The sequence below is a fragment of the Haliaeetus leucocephalus genome, unplaced genomic scaffold (assembly GCF_000737465.1).
Source record: "Haliaeetus leucocephalus isolate CR32 unplaced genomic scaffold, Haliaeetus_leucocephalus-4.0 Scaffold849, whole genome shotgun sequence".
In the NCBI taxonomy this organism is placed as follows: Eukaryota; Metazoa; Chordata; class Aves; order Accipitriformes; family Accipitridae; genus Haliaeetus; species Haliaeetus leucocephalus.
In genome coordinates, this window is record NW_010973285.1 from 1,647,949 (window position 1) to 1,664,621 (window position 16,673).

A 16,673-nucleotide genomic window follows, 5' to 3' on the forward strand; every position below is an offset into this window, starting at 1 on the left:
GTGTTTAACAAAATAAGGCGATGTGAGAATGGATGTTACAAGTAGAACTGATCATGCACATGGTTATCTTAACTAACTGGTGCAGAGTTGCCAGAAATATTTTCCCCTGCTTGGCCTAATTTCAAAGTTTTTCCCCCCTCTTGCATATTTTCTTTCTAAAGGTTTGTTACATATCCTAACAGTTATTTTTCTGGTAAGGGACTGGTATCTATTCAAGGCAAATCTCATCAGGTGATAGTGCAAGGTGTCCATGAGCTCTATGATCTGGAAGAGACTGCAGTAGCCTGGAAAGAAAACGAAAAGAGAACAAATAGATTGGTCCTAATTGGTAAGAGGAAATCATGTATCTCCCTGTTTGACTTTTAAGAAGCTGTCCTTTCAGCAGGCAGTCCTGTGACTTGCCCAGTGAGAAGCAACTAGCCTAAACTGGCCAGAGTAATAGCAGTGAGTATGTTCAGCATAACCTTCAGTCAAAGGTTTATCCATCAAGACCTCCTGTGGTTTTATATTCCAGCGCAGGGGAATCTATACTACCCCTTTTAGTGACATTAAAATAAAATACTAAGTATTCATAAATTATGTTGGCATATTTAGTGTTATTTTTAAAATCCATAATAAATATGGTGATGGGAATGATTTAAATGTTTGATCAAATATTCAGTAACTGTAAGGAAGGTGATTATAGCCATTAAAACATAAAAAATTTGTTTCAGAAAAGCTTGTAATGCTCAGGTTGTGCATTCCTATTTCCTACTTGTTACTCTCTGCTTTGCAAAGTGTTTTTATGACAAAATCCATAATTTTTCCTCCTTTCCCCTACTTGTACAGCTTGAAGTCTGTTGTTGCCTGTAAAATCTAAAGTTATCTTGTTACCTGCAGTTTAATTTTAATATTACTGGTTTCACTCATTGGTGTAGTAAATATTTTCTTTGTTGAGAAGACTGGCAGGTTGCTACTTGCATGCATTTTTTGTGATATGCTGTAAAATACACTGTTCTCTTTACAGGCAGGAACTTGGATAAGGAGACCATCAAAGAAGTATTCATAGCTACTGTGAGAGAGAAACAAGGAATCAGTTGACATCAAACTACAAAGAAGATTAAATGTCTGTGCTTAACCCTGCAAACTTTTTATGACAGAAAGACTGAATGACATGCAGTATAGTAGTTTCTTTTTCCTCTTGCAGTTTACACAACAGTTAATCCCTGAAATCCTCCTAAGAATCCCAGCTGATGTACTGCTTAAAGATTAGCTTTTATGTCTAGAATCAAACACAAAGAATTCTGCCCTTTTGGATTTAGCTTAAGTTATCTCAGTGACACCATTTACCTGCGCAGAAGCGCAGATAGGCAAGAAGCTGTTGTTCATGCTGTACGTGAAGTATTACAGTAGGAATGTGGTAAACGGGTTTGAAGCCTAGTGCTTTCTCCGGTTAACTCTCTTTTACTGCTGGAAATGAAGCAACAGTGATTATTGCCAGAGATGTAATCACAGTAAAAAGTATTTAGTGTTTACTATTAAAATGTCTTCCATCTCTTTCCACTTGTTTTGTGATTTTTTTAATGTATACATCCATCCCAGGTACTGCTAATCCTGTTGTATAAATGAAACTAAAAATACATAGATAGCAGAGGCTTGAGACTGCATGGAATATATACTATCTGCATAGTAGCTATGAATGCAAAGTTGAGTCACGTAGCCAAAGTGTTGGAAGATGTAGCTGGCCTCACAGATCTGCTAGGCCTTGACCCTGCCAGTTCAGGATTTGGCAAACCAAGGGCAGCACATTTTCACTGTGTTGTCTAGGCTGCCCTGTGTGATTTGTTACGGGCTTCTCTGACACTGCTTTTGGGTGCTGTTTTGAAAACTTAGTTTGAAGCTTTTATCTCTGTGCTCATTACTTTTACACTTTAGAGTTGAACTTCTTGCCCTGTACCTTCTCCGGTTCACCTCTTAGCTTTAGAGGGATATGTTGACTACGACTGGGTGAATGCGAAATGGGTGAATGCGAAATGAGTGAATGCAAGAAGATAAGATGGAATTAAAAATGTTTCAAAACATAATTCTAGGACATGCAGCAGATATTCTGAAGAATGGACTTTTGGCTACAGTGCTACGTGGATGCTTGCTGATGTGTCTGGATAAGTAGACATTTGTTTTCAGTGTCAGTGGTGTGTTACTTGTCACATAGCTAACATTTGCTTTAGGATAAAAGGTGCATCAAACTTAAAAAACAAAACAAAACAAAACAAACAAAGAAATAAGTCCATTCCCTTATCAGTTATCTTAAAAAATTTCTTTTTGCTTCTACTAAAATAAATTACTTTGGAGTTTATTTCCAAAGAGCTGAGGAAGGAGGCATTGTTCATCTTTCACTGCCGGGAGCTGGTGTCTTGTTTGATTAATATGTGAAGTCACTTGTCCAATAAGATAGAGCTCTTCAGTCTCCCAGTGGATACATTAGCAGACATGACTTCATTCCTCACATCATAAGTAGTTTTAGATAGCTTGAAGAAGTTTCCAGAAATTAATTGTTTCTGTAAACTAAAGCAAAGTAAAAAGAAGGAACAATCTACTTAAAAATGTTGCTTTCTGTTTAGTGGAGCATTGGTGGCATTTGAGTGAGGTGGGTATATTGTTGAGCAACATTGTGGCAGTTTCCCTTAGCAATTGCATTTCTTCATTTTGAAGACTAATACATATTCTCTCACTGATACATGTTTTGGATTGCATAAATGACACTCCTGCATGAAAGTGATTGCCATCAGTGTTTTATGGATTGAGTTACAAATATCATGTAAATGCAAAATTGTGGATTATTTGTATTTGTTGCTGCTTATTACTTCCATTCATCATAGAGAAAGTGATCAAATACCTTCTAGCTTATAAATGCCTCAGGTAATTGAAGAACTCTGTTATCTTTAGAAGCATGAAGTGCCCAACTGATCATTCATTTTCCATTTGAAAAAAAAGTTCAGGCATTTAATAAGACCTTCAACCATGAGTCACAAGGGAACAAGCCATGGATGGCTTACACACTGTCATAATTTAGGTGTTTATTTTTTATATTTGCTCACCAACCACATACTCCAAAATTCCCACGATCACTGTCAATATACTGGGGTGGTTTTTGTTGCTGTAATGGGGCATCTCTGCAGCTGGGAATCTTCTGTGTAGCTCATCTTGCTATTACTCATTCTTCCTGTGTAGGACTTTCCCTGCACTGCTCACAGTGGTAGTGTCAGAGGAGCTTTAGTCAGTGTGCACAGCTTTGTCTCCTTGTCTGCTGTAAACTGCTTGCGTATTTCCAGGGAGCCCCTGGGTTGGAGAGCAAGCAGCTCCTGGGCAGGGTGAGAATGTGCACGTCTCCATCCTTGCTGGATGTCAGGATGCCGTCTGCGTTGTCTTTCTGTGTTCTCTTCATGCATAATGACTCTGGTAACACAGCCAGCCAAGGGCCAGCTCTTCATCCTCTTCTCCCAAGAAGATTGCTGGTTTTTTTTCTTGGATATTTATTTGTCTTTTCCTGGTCTGTTATACGCCCAGCCTAGGGACATCATGCCAAAATGAAAAGAGGAGGAAAGGTACATGACAGAGCTGCAGTAAAACCTGCTCTTAGCGAACTGATTGCTGGATGCTTTCAGTATTTTTGTTACTGGCAGTTACATCAAAGATGGCTTTCTCCAAGGAACTGGAACTGGGCTAAGGTGAGGTGGGGCTGGAGGCTGTAGGGAGCGGGTGGACACCACTCAGCCCTGTCCTGGGGTGGCGGTGGCATGGGTGGTGGGGTGGCTGAGGGATGGTCAGGGTGGGGTGGGGTGGGGTCTGGCCAGGAAAACCATTAGCATTTCTCCCCTTATAGGTCCCAAGAGGGGCACAGTGGGGACCGAGCTGCACCTTCTTGTGAGGAAGTGGTGGCTGTCCTGGCTGTGGGGCAGCCATCTGCATCTGGGCCTGCTTCAAAGCCAAAATAACTCCCAGGATAACAACGCTTCACTCCCCACCTCCAAGACACACTAAGCCCTAGGCACACACTCGGGATCAATCCCATCAACAAAACCCAAACATTTTCTTCCCTAGCAGAGGCAGAGGAGTTTGTCTTTCCTAGAGGCATATTGCAATGATTTGATCACCTCTGCGCCCTTGTGACCATCAAGCGTCTACAGAAATCACCTTCCCAAAACAGCATTTTTTCCACTGTATTCTACTTTCCACATGTTTTTATAGGCTCTGTTAAACTTGAAAATAACAGAAATGATCTCCTTGCACTAACCCATCATACCATTTGTGTATATCATCAGTCATGTTTGATCTTCAGGAGTTACCCAGGGAGGTGGATGAGGTTTAATTTTTCTGTTTTATTATGCCTTTAAAATGTAAGCAGTTCTGAATTTGCTAGATTCTTACTTCCCAATCCTCAAGTATAACGACCTCCATCCCCACCCTCCCACCGCACCAGGGCAGGCTGTCATCCCTGTCCCGTCCCCCATGGGCAGGATGTGGCTGGAGAGGACAGGATGGGTCGGGCTGGGGTCCCAGCGGCCCGCTGTCCCCATGAGCCACCCTGCTCCTCCACCGTCCTTATCTGCTGGGCCGCTGTGCAGAGACCACGGCGGCGGTATCCGCACCTCCACCCGGGCCACTTGCCCTGCTACCGGCAGTGCCAGCCCGAGCAGTGTCCGTTGGTTCTTCTTCCTCCCTTTCGGACCCACTTGAGCATCATTTTTGTGTGTTTGCTACCAGGCTTTTCTCTTCCTTCACAGTTCTGCAGCTCCACATTGCATCCCAATTTACTATATACATTTAGAAACCCTGGGTGCCATGCATCTGTTCTCTTTTTTTACGCTTAAATGCAGTTTTATCCAGGTCCAAGTCTGCATTGTTTTAACTGACCATGGGCGAATTGTTTATAGCGGTGGGGTCCCAGTGCTAAGCCTGCGCCCCGTGTCTTACCACCCCATGCCTGTTCTCCTCTACACCACATCCTTGTCTCCACTTACCAAGGCCGCTGACATTGTAGTATCAGGCATGTGTTTCTCTATGCTGCGTCATTATTTTACAGCCATAGGTACCTCATTCTACACAGAATGGTGGCTTGTTACTGCTAGCTGTAAAAGCCTACGGTTGTAACATGCAAGGACAAAAAAGGAAAACAAATTAGCAATAAACACCTGGTCTGTTAGAGAAACTGCTGTCATAAGTAAACCAAATAACACGAAGCCGCGGGTAGGTCAAGAAAAGACCAGCCAGACCAGGTGTGACAAACCTCAGCCCTGAGGCCCTGCACACTCAGTACGAAGCTTATGGCCTGTTACTGGCAGTGGCAGTGCCATACTGCAAGATGACATGGTTATGTTCCCATCCCAGTGCCCTGCATACGGTCCTTCTGTTCTTCCGGGCATAGACACGGAGCAAAGAGGAATTCCAGGTCTGGTTAGGGCCGGCAGCATCACAGGGGCAGCCATCAGGGCTCCAGTGCAGCTTGGTCTCAGTCCTGCATCCACAGACATCCATGGAAATTCTGGGAAAAGAACTGAGCTGTAACAGATCAAGCAGTCTAGGACATGTATTGCTTGTTAAAAGTTGAGTAAAACACTGGCCACTTCTATTTACTTATAATTATTGGTCTGAAGTGTAGTTTTATTGCACTGTTTCCAGTCTTCAAGCATAATGGCAATTCCCAGTGATCTCACTGTCCTCACTCATGTAGTCTGAAATATCTACCAGTCACACATTGCTGTCTTAACAGGATATCTATCTGTTGCATCTGTTTCAATTTAATCATTTCAATCTGTTCATCTACAAGCACAGTTAGTTTGTTAATTGGTTTCTTTATTACTTTCTCTGTACTGTTCTTGTTTGAAACTTCTTTTTAATAGGAATGAGCAGCTAATAATGATTTTTATACTCTTAAATTTACTAAGATATTGGTATTTTTATAATTTCATTTTCAGTTAAATGCAACAGGAAAGACTACAGTTCTCTATGCTTTGTCCAGTGCAGAAGTTTGTTTTAATTCGCAACAGGTTGCTCAGAATCACAGCATCGAATCTTTCCTTATGGAGAAAGTTTTTTTAAAAAACCCAACACTACAACTAGCTGCTAACAATGTATAACAACATAACACCATTATAACATTATAACAGGGTGAAGGGGCCTGGTTGTTGTACAGCTAAACCCTGTGAGTAGCAGCAGGGCAGAGCAGAGCAGCCTGAGGGTGGAAGGGCTGGCCTCCTGCACCATTGGGTCTCCCAGTTGGTCCTTCCTCACGCTTTTCTCCCAGCTGACCCTTCTTCCCCCTTTATTTCAGCACATTTTCTTAGGATGCACTGATGTAGTCACTTAGGGGAAAAAAACCCCAAACTGTCAAGAGAGTGAGCAGTTACTGCTCCTCTCCTGGAGATGCCCACCTTCTCTGCAGAAGGGCTCCAGGCAGCGCTGCCTAAACGATTTCAGTGCCAGGTCAAACCAGTTAGGTCAGGTTGTCCTGAACATCAGACTGGTCTGACACTGCACTGAAGAAGATCATGTTTGCATTGACTGGTAAGAGCATTAACCTCAGCCGATGAACTGTAACACATGGCTGGAAAAGATAATATTTTCAACCATGCTAGCTGAAGGGGGTGGTCTACATTACAATAGCTTAATTCACTGCAACTGCATCATTCTTTTAGTGGCATTGTTAGCAGGTGCCATTTTTTAAAACTATCTTGTCTTCTGGAACCCCTGTTTGTAAGAAAAGAGCAAAAAAAATTAAACAAACTTCTCAAAAGGAACATGTGAAGTCGATTAAAACTCTTCCTCTCTGTTTGTGCTAAAATATGCTTTGAAAACTCTTCAATTTGCTGAAGAAATGAGAATTTTTCACCCCTTGAGAAGTGGAGATTGCTGCTCTCTATTTTTTCTGCTAGGAACTAAGATGAATTCACAGCTCTAGAAGTAACCTTTAACTATCAGAATCACCTGAAGGCCTGTGCTTTCTATGTTTAGTTTGCTTTTCCCTTCTAATGCTATGCTTCCCCCCACCCTGCCCCACATCATTTGTCAGTTATTTTAATCACCACTGTGAAAGCCTTTTCACAGATTAAAGTGTTCCTAGTCCAGTAGGAGAAGTCATGACCAGAACTGAAGACTACAGCTGGATCTAGATACATTCAGAGCAGAGGAAAGCTGAAGTTTTCTTTCAGGTATTTAACTGTTTGAAGCAACCTGGAGTCCCAGTTACCTGAGATCCTTAATTTAAATCAAAGTAAGATATCCTTGTAGAATATACTTTGTGGTTCATATTCCTTGGTATCATATTCCTGAAGCTACTGGATAACATATGAGAGGTTGTTTTACTGTAACATGCAGGAAAGTCAGATCAGGTATCATATATCTGTGTTTTTTTGACCTGAGAAACTGATTTTTCTTTCTTTTCCCTGTCAAGTTTTTTGCCTATCAATTCAGTAATTTTTAAAATGAATTCATAGTACTGATTCTATATTTTTTACTATAAATAAGGTAAAATAAATCTGAAAGAGAAATTTTGGCATGTTCATGGAGCATGTATTCACAGTATTGTTCTGCACTGTGCCTATGGTCATCCATTTTGTTGCAGCAAGGCAATTTTTTTAGATACAAGTTCCATGACTAATTTTATCATACAAACCCCCCATTATATTCACAGTATCCAATTCAGGATAAGCATTGCAAAATTCAAAATCTTTTAAATCCGGTTGCATGGTTTAAGAGTATCTGTGGTATGGAGTTTGTCAAAGTGAAAGGACTGGTTCAGGTTACCGGGGTAGACACCAAACAACACTTGTGGCAGTCCCTGGATAATTAGTGCTTCGTACTGCCTTGGAAGCTGACTTTCAACTAATTGCCTGGCAGGTTAAGGGAAGTCCCGTGCTGATGCATGCTTGCGGATGAAACATACCTCCTTGGCGGGTGAGACTTTCCACCTACTTTGACAACATACTTTTTAGAAGAGGTAGATTTAAAAATAAAGCAAACTATCAGTGTAAGTCCAGTAGTCTCTGACCAGCTGTTTATCAAGACCCAAGATGATGCTACAGGTCCCTTACATAGAGCTAAGTTCAGCTTCCTTTGCAACAGCCATGGCCGGTCACTCGCCTGCTCTTCCCCAGGCTTCATGAACATGGAGCCCCCGTCCAGCCCCTGAGTGCCCCTTACCTGGCCCTTCTGCCTTTGCAGGAGCTCACCGATCCCTCGATCGGTCCCTTGGCTCAGATCAACATTTAACCATTGTTAACCATTTTTGCACTGTGAGCTTCATTCGTTAATGCTTTGTGTGAATGACCAGCCCTCTTGCCCGTGCACTGTGAGAGTCAGCATGTGTATAGTGGAAAACATGGCAATTTACAATAGTATAGTGTGTGATTTAACTTGAATTAATTTTTCTTTCATATGTCCTATTTGAGTTTTAAGATAACAAATCAATAATAAACTTACTACAGATAACAATACAATGATTATTAACATAGGTATAACGTCCATTGCAGTACATTGGTAGCTTTTGGTGACCAGCCATCGTACAGATGATGCTGAATAAGGGTGGTTTCCACCTCGCTAACTGAATCAGTGTAACACTACCATATATAATTTTTATTTCTCATTCCCCTAAGCATTTTCTAATTTCAGACAGATGTTGAGTAACCTTGTTACTTAGTTTGAGAGAGTTATATAGCATATATGGTATATATATAGCATATTGGGGGTTTGGACTAGATGACCTTTGAAGGTCCCTTCCAACCCAAACTATTCTATGATTCTGTGATTCTGTGATGCTGAAGATTACTCCAATCACTACTGAGGTTTTAAACGGTGCAAAATAAAACACCTCCTGCTCAGTCATGTGAGAGGTTAACTAACAACTCTTTTGGTAATTTGGTCAAAACCACAGCACATTCCAATGGCAAATGCTGCCAGGTCCAAAATTTATATTGCCTTTGAAGCAAATAGTATTGAAAGTGGATACTCTGCCAACAAACCATTGTCATATACTCACGTCTCATTACCACAGACATATTGCCAGACACTGGTAGCAGATCAGAGTCTAACTGTGGCGGTGAAGTTGGGTAGCGGTTAATTTTCAATACCTGAGCCGCTCCAAGGGCAAGGTGAACCCACAGGAGTCTGGCTGCAAGGCTATACCCCAACCACCAATGTTCCCACAGGGGTCAGGTATCTCCACATTTTCTTGCAAGACAATAAAGCTTGGACATAAGACTTGGAGGTCTCAGGGTGTAACGTCAGCAGCACCTCGCACATTCCTGTTGTGAAACAAGGGTCACCTGGTGGACCCCAAGTTGAATGTTTAACTGCAACTTCAGCTCTAGAGCTTCAGGGGGGGTTTACCTCAGCTTTAACAGGATTTTCTACTGCTTTTGACATGAACCCTTTCTATGGGACTTCTCACAGGGGTTTGCCACAGTTTTAGCTGGCATACAACTCCCCATGGTGCGATCCACACTGGGAGGTGGGACTAGAGTCCCTCCCGCTGTTGTCCCCTTTTCACCACAGGTGGAAAATCCATGCACTCTGTCCCAGCCACACCAGGGCTGCACTTCTTTATTCTTAAACTGTGCCCTGTTGACAGGGGGTGTTTCTTGGAGTGGGGGAGAAGCAGCAGACTGGCAACCAGGCAGCCCCTTCCTAGCCATGCTGCCCCACCATTTGTTTCAGCCAAACCATTGATCATCTGATATCACTTTCTGCCAGGGTGGGTTTTTAGTTGGTTTAGGGTTTTTTTTCCACCTGTGGGTATGTACATGTCCTATGGATATGTTCCCAGATTGCGCTGTAGCACAAATCCTTTCCCAGTGTTTCCCCCATACAGATACACGGTAGATTTCTGTGCTGCCCCAGGGGAAACCAGTTAAAATTTTCAGCAGTGGGTGTACAGACCTTGATTCCCCTTCCTCCAGTGAGCGGCCCAGCGCAGCAGCCCTGCCCACACCACCAGCAGCACTTTCCCAGAGGGAGCCTGGCCAGGATTTACAGCCAGCAGTAGTACAGCAATCCTTTTTATCTTGCCCTTCTTGTTGCCATCATCTCCGTTGATCTCCAGTAGCGTAAAGGAGTGGGTAGAGAGGACGGGCCCTGTAGATAGGTATATCAACCCTGATAATAAGAAGTTTTTTTAACAGGCCATCCTAGGCTGTTATGTGGTGAATGTTTCTTTTTTTTCTATAATACCCTGTTGCTGGGTTTGTTTGCTTAATTCTCTCACATGTTTTATAGCAGGAGCAAGTAGCTTATACTGATGAATATTAATGGATAATATTAACTATTAGGCAGGGGTGGGGCTATCTGTAGTATATTTGTAGGCTTAATCATGTGGCAAACTGTCTTTACTGTAATGGGAGGACTACCGATTTCCTATTTACCCCACGATTGTCCTTTCAGAGTACCCATTCTGAGAATACTAATTTTGCCCAATAACAAAGGGTGTAAGGTCCACCCACTGCAGCACATTAATTTGGCCCGTACCCTGCTCTGGCTGCGGGTGGTCCTGGCTCCCCCCTGCGCTTCAGCTGCTGGGGTGTTCAGCTGCCGGGGCTGATACCCCCTAATTGTGGGATGCGGAGGGAGATGGTGGGTCCTCCTCTCCTCCTCTCCAATTCCCTGGTTTCTCCTGGGGCTGTCTCAGCATTCAGCTGGCAGACCATGCATTACCTCCTTGCTAACCTGGTATCCCAGTATTTCCACCTAACCTGGCTGTGTTGGTCAGGCTCTTTGCCTGGAGGGTTTTTTTTTCCCACAGGGCAAGTTAACCAGAGCAGAGTGTGGGGGGCACCGCAGCAGCACAGTCCCAAACTTTACCTCGAGCCTGCCATTTCATGTAACAGTGAAGCAAGCAGAACACTGCTCTTACTCCAGGACTGGGGCACACGACATTGCCACGCGTTAGCACTTGGGGTCTGCCCATCCCGGGATGTCTGTGGTGGCAGACATGAGCAAGGGGTCCATCTGCAAGTGTGGAGCCTTCCCCTCAGCCGTGTACCTGGGCCCTGTTGGAGTAGATGGTAACAGTGATCCCTCTATGGCCAGGCATCAGCTGTGACACCAGGATGCAATGCTGCTTCTAAGCACCTGCTCTCTTCTACACCTGGGTGCACTGCATTTTACATGCTGTCTTACCTTCCATATCTGCTTCTTTCTCTCCTTCCAGAGCACACAGCACTCTCCTACAGGCACATCTCCCTCTCCCATCTCTTGTTTCACATGTGAGATGCATGCCCCACACATATTTCACACTTGCTGCAAGATCCCAGGTCTGGATAAGACAGATACCTAACAAATTTCTGTCTGTACCTTATGCTGTCTCCCAGGATCTAAGCCTTTTCCATATGCAAACCTTTAACTAAGCTGTAAGACTTGTGGGCACACAAGGGATGGCACATGGCAGGGAAAAGAAAGCACTTGCACTTTTTCTGTACTTACTTAAAATGGACTCTCAGACTTTCTGAACATAAAAATGTGTGACAGTTTCATTAAGTCCTTAAGTCTTGTAGTTGCACTACATTTTCCAGTAAAGCAACTTGTTCCTTCGCAGAAGAGGAAGGAGACTGTCCCTGTATTTCACCCACCATCAGCTGACGGGTCAGATAAATCTTTGTCCATTACAAATTAGTGCTTATCATTCAGGTGATGTGCCAATTGCTGTGCAGTAGTGGCAGTCAGATATTTTTCGGTGAAGGCCAGCATGCATCTGTGTGGCTTGGGAACAGGGAGTTTCTTGTTGCAAGAGCTGTTTCTGGCATCCCAGGTCCTTCCGCAGAGGAAGAGATTGTGCTGCTGTGTGCTGTGAGGCTGAGTGTTTCCCAAGGAGACATTTCAAGTCCTGAGTCTAAAGTGAATTGCCCGTCAGTTAGGAATTGCTTCCTGTCGTTGTTGGATTACTCATCATGTAAACCAGTTTAGGAACCTCAAGTGCAAGAGAAGCAGCAGAGAATTAAAAAGTTGTAAACCCATGTTTTTTGCATTTATTCTCTTTGACTTACATCATCATTAAATACCACAAAAAAAAAATTTCTCCAGTAGTCCAGGGGGGCAATACCTGTTACAGTAATGTTCAGTGTTACTAACACCCAGTTTTACTGGATAATAACATCCACAACATCTCATGCAGGATGTGGATTTTGCATGGAGTAAAAAGACCAGTCATCCCACTGCCAGCATAGGGCTTTTCCCTTCCTTGGGCAGTGAGCCTCAGCCAAGGACAGTAGCCAGCAGAGTTTAGGAATTTCAGCAGTACAGTTTCCTCTCTTGCTTTTTAGGGAGTTAGCTAGGGCCAGTATCAGCATATCACTCTAAATGTTGTACTAGCACTTGGAGGCAGTTGGCATTTTTGCCTCCAGTGTTTTCTTCTGCCCTTGCTCCATCCCACACTGTGTCACCCTATTTTATAAGCAATGTCTGCCCACATTCATTGCTGATTTTGAAGCATTTCTGTGTTTCATGGATTGAAGTTCTTGAGGTTTCAAATTTATTTTGCTTACATATTTCCATATTTTCCTCTACAATATTTTCCAGGAAAGTCACATATGTTATACAGTACCTTTTCAAATCACCTGAGTGTCAATATTCATGAGTTCCTTATTTTAGCTGCCGTCAAACTGATTGGTTTACAGGGCTGAGGAATGGATAGCCTCCTATATGACAGCAGACTTTGGGAAAGGGGGAAATCTGAGTTTAAAAATACCCATTTTTACTTTCAGTTTTATTAGAAGACTATTCTTCAGAAATCTAAGTGTGAGACAAATCTGCTTGGGTTAATTTGTTCTGCTTTCCTAAGAATTAACTTTACTTTCCTAGTTTATAAATTCCCTTATGGGCTGGCTTCCTTCTGCTACGAACACTTCTTTTTAAAATTTTTTTTCAGAAGACAAGTAGAGAAGGTTGCATCTCTGTGGCTGACTTCCTGTTGCCAAAACTGTGCCTACCTTACAATAAGCCCTTCTTCTACAGTTCTTTTTTCTTCTAAAAGCCTTTCTTTGGATACCTTTTGTGGCAGTTCCTTCCCTAATACACAGAAAGGGTAGTTAGCTGAAGTCAAGTCCCATTTCCTCTAGAATCTGAACTTCAGTATTATCTGTTTAAGGTTGCTTTTTTTTTGAGAAACTCTGATACCTTACCTACACTGATATGGCTGCCATAAATGTATTGGGGGTTATCTGAACAAAGGCTGTGTTGATATGACATTAAAACTGTATTTTCCAGAAGGACCTAGTCATAATAATAGAATCATAGAATCATAAAGTCATAGAATCGTAGAATAGTTTGAATTGGAAAGGACCTTTAAAGGTCATCTAGTCCCCCCCCCCCCCGCCCGCAATGAGCAAGGATGTCTTCAACTAGATCAGGTTTCTCATAAATAATAGCCTGAATAAACAAAACTTCTTAATCATAATATTTTTATTTGCTTCTTTGTAAAAATTCTGCTGCTTATTCCTGAAAACATCCCTGTGGGATCAGCATCTGCCTTAGAGGAATTGAAGGAAGGTGAGTAAAAAATCAAAACTGACAGTTTCTGGAGTTTTGGTTTGCAAACAAGAACACCAGAAGGCCTAATATCTCAGAGGACAACTCCTCAAAGTTAGGACTATAAAGCAGCACCCTGCTTGGGCTGAAACAAAGAATTTACAGCCCAGTAAGTGAGTTTTACTCAAAGAAAAACTCTGCTGTTGTCTCCAGGGGGAACAGAATTTGTTTCCAAATGTGGATTTATCCCAGCTGCTCCCTTAACACAGTATTTCTTTGCCTATTTTTGCCTTCTAATAATTGAGTTGCTCGCAGGACAGAAAAAGTCACAGAAAACCGAGTATTTGCTGTCATCTAGTGGTAATATTTATTTTAGCAACGGTTTGTCCTTGGCTCTGCAACAATGTAGTTTTAGTTTTTCCTAGGAAATTCCGCACCTGATTTTGGTTTTATGCTCTTTTCCAGGCAGTAAAGGAGAGGATTTATGGAGAATAAAAAGCTTGTGTCCTTTTACTGATGGTTCAGTCTAAAACCATCGTGAGATTTTTTTCCTGCCAAATGCTTTCCTCTTTCTTCTAAAACTAAGAGACTTCTGACCATTTTTTTGGATAAAGGACTTTGCTGACATCATTACAAGATTGAATGATGATGTCAAAGGTGCCTGAGAAGATAAGCTTTAGCTTCCCACCATAGGAAGAGGGATAACTTTAATCATCTTCTTCAAACACAGTGGAGACAACGTTACCTTTAGAGTTCATTTTTTTTCCTCCCACAGATATTCTTGCTACAGGATGGACAGTGATGCATGGAATCTTGAGGTATCATTCACATCTATAATATACCATGCATGGGGTGCTGAGTTACCTTCTATTGCTTGGTTAACTCTGTAGATATCAATAAAGCTGCATGAATTTATACACTTTGAAGAACTGTCAAATAAGACACTCCTGCTTTGCATTATTTAAATGCAGTTACACTGACAGCTGTTAGATGGCACATGCTCTGGACAGGACTGTCCAATGACGCAGCAGAAAACCATGAACATTAAACCTGGGATGCTGCATTCTGCCCAAGGAAGGGATGCATACAGCACTGCTGGGAAAGGGTATGATGGATGAGAAAAAAGGCTATGCCATAATACACCATTTATTAAGAGATAACACTCGAAAAAGTGATGTGGGGTCCACAAAGACCCTCTTCCAAGTTTATGTAAACCCCTTTTTAACTATCTATCTGTGTTATAACAATGTGCATTATAAAGGAGAAAGTTAAATTGTTGCATGTTTTCACATATGCTTCTGGCCCTTTCCACTTGAATGTGATCTTACGAAGGCTGAAAGACCACCTTGTAAACTTTGGACCAAGATGACCGCAGAAGAAGTGTTTTGTGTTAAGGCAGGGATAGATTCAACACTGGAGAAAAGCTGAAAGTAAAGGTCCAGAAACCCCAGGAAACTGCCACTTGGGTAGGGTGTTTGCTGGTTAATCATGTGGCCATGGGACAGGCTAGAAGGGAATTGGCATCATTGACATAATCTGATTCAAAGTAACACCAGACAAGCAAAGACCTACAAGAGAAGTCAAGGCAGCACCCTCGGTAAAAGTGGTAGGTAGAAACAGCCTTCCACTTCATGCAAGGTGAGCCTCCTGGGAAAAAAACCCCTTGTAATTCTAGAGTAAAGAAATAAAGCAGCCTGTTACTTCTCTAAAAGCATTGTGGTCTAAATAAGACAGACTTGCTCAAGCCAGTTCCACGACAGGTTCATTTCTGCAGCAATAGGCTGCAAAGACCTCAACCCAGATGTGCACTGCAGGTATAAATAGATACATTAACTCAGTGTCTCTGGCAATCTTAAGGAAATGCCCTATTTAACATCTGCAATTGATACTTTATTTTATTTTAGCTAACATTCTATTGCAACTGCCAAGTACAACTACACTCATTTTCCAAAGTACCTAAAATTTTGGTCCACTTACATTTTCACAGAATCTAAATAAGAAAAACTGAAGTTACCCTGGATTTATCTGAGGCCAGACGAAAAGTCAGTCAAAACCAGGAGCAGAAGACACACCAAAACCGAAAGGCTGGTTTGTCTGACTACAAGTGCCCAAAGACATACATCCAAATGGTTATCCCTAATTAAGCACCCTTCCTGGCTTGCAGGTCGTGAGAACTGAGAGCAAGCTCCACAGGGAGGAGCCAGATAATATGGTAGGTTATGGAAGGGAAAAACAAATCAGACTTTTTCTGTGGGCAGGCCCTCCAAGAGCAGACTTTAAACTAGACCAGACATGCCCACAGGAGGAGGCGCTGCTCGACCACTTTCCACATCGTGGGTGGCACCTGCAGTCAGGTTGGGGCTCTCGGCTGCAAATCAGGACTCCAATGCAATTATTCCTTTGACTCACTTTGATTTTTTTTCTGGATCTTAAAGTCAATGGTTCTTTCTGGATTATTTTTGTCAGTTTAAAGTACTGCTTTTATGTCTGTCCAGCCTTGTTGGTGGCCACTCAAATGTGGAGAGATTGTTTAGCATACACAGTATGTTGCTGTGTGATGGGTTGACCCTGGCTGGACGCCAGGTGCCCACCAAAGCCGTTCTATCACTCCCGCATCCTCAGCTGGACAGGGGAGAGAAAAATATAACAAAAAGCTTGCGGGTCGAGATAAGGACAGGAGAGATCATTCACTAATTACCATCACGGGCAAAACAGACTCAGCTTAGGGAAAATTAGCTCACTTTTTATTACAAATCAGCCAGAGTAAGGTAAATGAGAAATAAAACGAAATCTCAGAACACTTTCCCTCCACCCCTCCCTTCTTCCCGGGCACAACTTCACTCCCGGATTTCTCCACCAAGCCCCCCCAGCGGCACAAGGGGGACAGGGATGGGGTTTGCAGTCATCACATGTTATTTTCTGCCGCTTCACCTCCTCAGGGTGAGGGCTCATCACACTCTTCCCCTGCTCCAGCGTGGGGTCCCACCCACGGGAGACAGTCCTCCACGAACTTTCTCCAACGTGGGCCATTCCCACGGGCTGCAGTTCTTCACGAACTGCTCCAGCATGGGTCCTTTCCATGGTGTGCAGTCCTTCAGGCACAGACTGCTCCAGCGTGGGTCCCCCACGGGGTCACAAGTCCTGCCAGAAAACCTGCTCCGTGGGCTCCTCTCTCCACAGAT

The 16,673-nt window shown here is 42.9% G+C and overlaps 1 protein-coding gene across 5 annotated transcripts in view; it reads left to right on the forward strand.

Annotated features, from left to right (window-relative positions):
- Nucleotides 1-1,471, forward strand: part of LOC104841251 (COBW domain-containing protein 1-like) — a 30,009-nt gene extending 28,538 nt beyond the window's left edge. For 3 of the 5 annotated variants that reach the window (XM_010582780.1, XM_010582781.1, XM_010582783.1), the window contains 2 exons: nucleotides 199-328; nucleotides 1,007-1,471. In XM_010582780.1, the coding sequence (XP_010581082.1) occupies nucleotides 199-328; nucleotides 1,007-1,080 (204 nt within the window). In that variant the 3' untranslated portion in view covers nucleotides 1,081-1,471. Of the gene's footprint in view, nucleotides 1-182; nucleotides 329-1,006 lie in introns of those variants that run through there. The other 2 variants (XM_010582782.1, XM_010582784.1) reach the window with 2 other exon arrangements.
- The last annotated feature ends 15,202 nt before the right edge of the window (nucleotides 1,472-16,673 follow it).